At 42.2% G+C, this 5,200-nt stretch overlaps 1 protein-coding gene across 1 annotated transcript; it reads right to left on the bottom strand.

Moving 5' to 3' along the window:
* Positions 1-258: 258 nt before the first annotated feature.
* LOC147998074 (Y-linked testis-specific protein 1-like) lies at positions 259-669 on the bottom strand. The gene has a single exon (XM_087601435.1). The coding sequence runs from the start codon at positions 667-669 to the stop codon at positions 259-261; it is 411 nt and encodes a 136-aa protein (XP_087457561.1).
* Positions 670-5,200: the final 4,531 nt, after the last annotated feature.

A 5,200-nucleotide genomic window follows, 5' to 3' on the forward strand; every position in this document is an offset into this window, starting at 1 on the left:
CACCAAAGTGTTCACACACAACACGTCATATGGCACATTTTAATTTTAGAGCAAAAACAAATTCCACTGGAAAAGATTCCGGTGTTGTCAAAGGCCCTTGGGTATCTGAAACACAGAAAAACAGACATTTTCCCCCCAATCCTATGAATTCCCCATCTAATTCTTTGTGAATTTCACCTTAACGGATCTTTTCAATCAGATTATAGACATAGATGTGGACATCGCCATCAAACTTGATGAAGTACATGGAATGCTTGCCTAGAACTTGGTAAATGACTTTTCCGATTTTTTGGACCCGTCGCTTCTGGTGAACTGCACACATTGACCTGTCAAGATGTTTCTGTCAATGTCTGACTTCACCTCTGCTGGAGTGATCTCTGGAATGATACGGAGGTTACCTTCTGCGTAATCATCCAGGAGATGGTAGATGTATAGGACTGGATCTTTCTCGTAGATGATGTAAAACCAGTGCTTCATGATCAGCACGTGGGCTAGGACCAACCCCCTCCAGTTGTCCTTAGAGCCATGTTTGCCCTCAAATTTATGCTCCAAAACTCGGCCAACCTTGGCACTGGCGAGATGGGCATCTTTCACTTGAGGAAACACTACTTTGTGAGTCAAGACCATCGCTGTGAAGTGCCAGTCCGTAGACACAATCAATTCCATCATATTTGACCAGATAGAGTGAGGGATTTGTTGGCAGTTGATCTAGAGTGATGGCCTTCCATTGGGTGACGGGCTCATCCCCTTCCTTCCATCCATGAGAAATTCTGCAGCCCACAATAATCCCCAGGGCCTGGGGAGAAGGCCTCCTCCTCCTACACTTCTGGAAGGATGGTGTGCTCACCCTCCTCAGAGACATCCTCTTCTTCTTGCCTGAAGACCTAATGTGGCAGGCCATGGCACTCCTGGTGCACTGTCTTGTGGCTATAGTATGTGTTCAGGCTTCATACTTGCACATGGAGTGGGTTTGAACAGCTCACCTGCTTAAACTAGACACAATGCTGTTGCCTCTGTCATATGAGTGCCTGCAAGAACAATGGGGGTGGTGTGGGGGTGGGCGCTGGACCAAGGCTCTTGTCTAAGAGAACTTTGGAACAACTGAGGAAGGCGATTGTAAACAGTTTTGAGCATCTGAATCTTATTCTGTCATAATCAGAAATTCGTAGGACGGCTGGGCAATGGTGGAGCACTCCTTTAATTCCAGCACTCAAAAGGCAGAATGGGGCAGACCTCTTTGAGATCAAGGCCAGGGTGGTATACAGAATTAGTTCCCGGGTAGCCAAAGCTACCCACAGAAAAACCCTGTCTCAAAAATCAAAATCTAAAGTTCAAAGGGAAATGAAAAAATGGTTCTACACCTCAGAATAACATATTCAGACACATTTCTTCAGCCTGAGGCACTTTGCCTTTCCCGAGGAACATCTCCTTGAATGGCTAGGTCAGTGTGGGATTAAGTATCCCTGTCCCCACTTTAAGCAAGCAGAACAGAGAAAGGATAGCAAAGGAGCCAGAAGGGTGACCACACACTTCTTCTACCTTGCAACTATGAGCTATGTGGCAACATCCACAAGTATCTGCCCAGAGATAAAGCACACCAGTCCACTGGCTTTCTGTACTGTGCATCCTGACCCAGCTCCAGGTTTATTCCGCTATGCTGTTGGATCTTCGACCGCAACAAGAGTCTTTTGTATAGGCAGCAACAGCCATTTAGAAATAATATCTCCTGTGGTTGGGATTTAAATCAGTGGTAGAGCAGTTGCCTAGCAAGCACAAGGCCCTGGGTACGATCCTCAGCTCCGAAAAAACAAAACAAAACAAAACAAAACAAAACAAAAAAAAAAAAACAAAGAAATATTATCTCCTAAAATGCACATGCACAGAGAGGAGCTTTGGCATTTTAGTAGAATTATGAATTAGATATTGTTAGCAAAGTGTAATAAACTCTTAGACTGACTAGCCTAGACCATCAGCCTAGCTCTCAAACGTGGAAGACATTAGAACATAAGGTTACTTGCTGTACAAGGGAAAACTTTTAGCTTTCTGGGCTACAAGGGTCTCAGTTATCTTCATAAACGTATTTACCGAAAGAAAATGTCCAAGTCGTCCAGATTCTATCTTCGGAAACCGGTCTGGCACCAAAAGGCTGTTGAACAATTGTGGGGTTCAGGATCTGAACTGGCTTTCACACTCCGCTGCATAGTGAACACACTTTCAAGGTAGTCTAGCGCCTCCAAGTGGAAGAGATGCACAACCTCCGCCCTTCTCTCTGAGACATCATTCAGGCACTTCTTATGTCATAGAAACCCTCTCAGGCCAGTTCCTTCCCTAGTTACGCTTACAAACTTCCAGCATCTAGGTGTTAGTTTCTCATGTATCCTCCTGGCGACCCAAAATAAAGTCCCCACACAAATATTCTGAGGACTCGAGTCACAGTCTGCCCAAGTTGCTCTTTCCATGCATTTTTTTTTTCTGAAAAAATCTTTGGTTTCTGAGTCACCAACATCCTTTGTGGTTATTTTCCCAGCTTATATCTTTCTTTGGTTATCTTTAAGTCATTCTCCGTATCAGAAATATTGCTAGGCTCTCTCTCCGAGGCAGCCCACTGGATAGCACACCAAAATTAGCTTTATCAAAACCCACAATTAGAGGAGGGCCATTTTTATTCAAACAAAGCTGGAATTTGACAGGATTAAATACCTTGTATTGAAGTCAATGGCAATCATGAATTATGGATTCTATGCAGAGAGCGAGGTTAATTAGCTCCTAGGCCTGCTTCCAAAGTCGGGATAAACTGATGACAAACCCGATATCAAACAGTCATATTATAAATATCTTTAAAATTTACCAGCACTTCTGGTTACAAGGAATTTATTAGATCAAATGCAGCAAAACAGGATGAAATAGATGAGGTTATTTTGTTTTGAAATATGGGTAGACAGAATACTGGATGCAGGTAAATATGGAATTTACCTGTAAATTTCAGGGGCCTTATTTGTTTGTGTCACATAGTTCTTCAGATCTTCAAAAGGATTCTTTTCAGAACCCTCCCATGTCCCCACTATATTCTGACCTTCCCTTTCCTCTTCCCAATAATTCCCTTCCATTTTAACATTATAATTTTTTAAATGTACTTAGAGCCTAACACTTATGGCAGCTTTTTAAAATCTGTCCACTTTTCTAAGTGCACCGTCTTCTATTTCTCACTTCTATCGTAGTTTTAAGCACATTTTCCTTCACACTTTGAGTTTTACTCTCTCTCTCTGCTATTATGATTACTCTGCCTTTATGTGACGGTTGGTCCACTATGTGACTGACCTCAATGTGGGGTTAAACTCAAATGACGTGATTTCCCCCCCTTTTCTCCCCTTCATCTTCCTTCTCTAGGCACCTGCTGAGATTTACAGCCTTGGGGATATTTTTAACCCTGGGAAGCAAACACACACACACACACACACACACACCACACACACACACACACAAACACACACAAATAGGCACATACACACAGAAACACTTATACAAACACAAACACACAAATTCACACATACATACATACACAAACACACACACATGCACACACAAACACACACACAAACATACACAAATACACACTGAAACACACAAATACAGAGTGTGACAGAGACAGAGACAGAGAGAGACATGGTGAGAGATAGAGAGCCCATGAGAACACATGTAATATCATCTTTCTAAGAACAATAAACAGAGTCACCTTTCAAAAAAGGGAAGAGCAAGTAGGCAACAAGAAGAATAATCTCATCATAGCCATTAGCTAGAGGAGGAAAGTTTTCTCACGCTAGGCTTCTAGGTACCAGTCTGTTACTTAGAGAAGTTGGGGCAGGAACTCCGGCAGGATTCTAGAGGCAGGAAAGGAAGCAGAGACAACTTAGAAATGCTGAGTACTGGATTGCTATCCATGACTACTCAGGTTTCTCTCCTTCTCAAACAACCCATGACCATCTTCATAGGGGATGACACTACCCATAGTGGGCTAGACCCTTCCACATCAACCAGCAAAAAAAAAAAATTCCTTACATATGTGGCCAAAGGCCAATCTGATGGAGGCAATTCTTCAGCTGAGGTTCCCTCTTCCCAGGTTGAGTCAAACTGACAATAAAAACTAACCAGGACCCCTGCACATCCATTCTGATTACCACACTGTGTGCAATGGACAAGCCATTGGAATAGCTTTAGCTGTTGATCACTGGATGAATGGATTAAAAAATGTGATATACATTGATGTTATTTTCATCTATCTGTAAGAGGAAAGGGTTTTGTTCTCAGATTAACGGATGGAACTGTAAAATACAATATGTTAAGTGAAACAAGCCAGACTCAAACAGATGATTGTGAAATTTAGATTTTAATAAAGGATATTAAGTGAAAGGGGGCATTTCGGAAGAGGAAGGGGAGAAGCAGGGTGTGTGTGTGTGTGTGTGTGTGTGTGTGTGTGTGTGTGTGTGTGTGTGTGTGCAGGTGGAAATGGAGCTGAGCTGTGAGGATGAAGATGGCTAATGTACAGTATAATCCTGTACAAGGAGTCACAAGCAAGCCCACTGACTTCTACATTTAAAGAACATCAATATAAGAGAACTGAGTCTAAAAGAATGTTTTGATTAAATTGGGGGTTTATAGTTTAGGGATACCATAAAGTTTATTCATATTTTCCTTCCCACAGGTGGCTCTTTCTGTTTCGAGGTTGATACTGGTGACAGGATATGGAAATGAGCTTTGGTGTCTGTACCTCATTAATAATCCAGAATTCACATCATACAGTGAGGCTACCATGGGGAAGGAGGTAGTTGGTGATCTTAAGGGTACACCATGTGTGAAGAATAATGCCCACCCCCACTATAGATATCCAAATATTCACCATCATCTCTGGTTTGAATGTGATTGCACAAAAGTAATTTTCTGAAGATTAATCCCCAGTGGGAATGTAGTTGTTAAGAATTGATTAGGTCAAGAGGGATGCAACCTACAAATAAATATCCAATAATGATGCTATTGTGGAAAAAGTTTAAATTGTGAAAGGAAGTTTGGCTACCTCTCTTTTCTTCCTAGCCCATTGGATCCCTTCTGTGGTGTCAACATCACACAAGAACTCCTTCCTCTGCCGATGGTCTCTTCATCTTGGATTTACAGGCTTCTGAATCAGAATCATACAGAATCTGTGTCA

This window comes from Rattus norvegicus, chromosome Y (genome assembly GCF_021556685.1).
Source record: "Rattus norvegicus strain SHRSP/BbbUtx chromosome Y, alternate assembly SHRSP_T2T, whole genome shotgun sequence".
NCBI classification, from domain to species: Eukaryota; Metazoa; Chordata; class Mammalia; order Rodentia; family Muridae; genus Rattus; species Rattus norvegicus.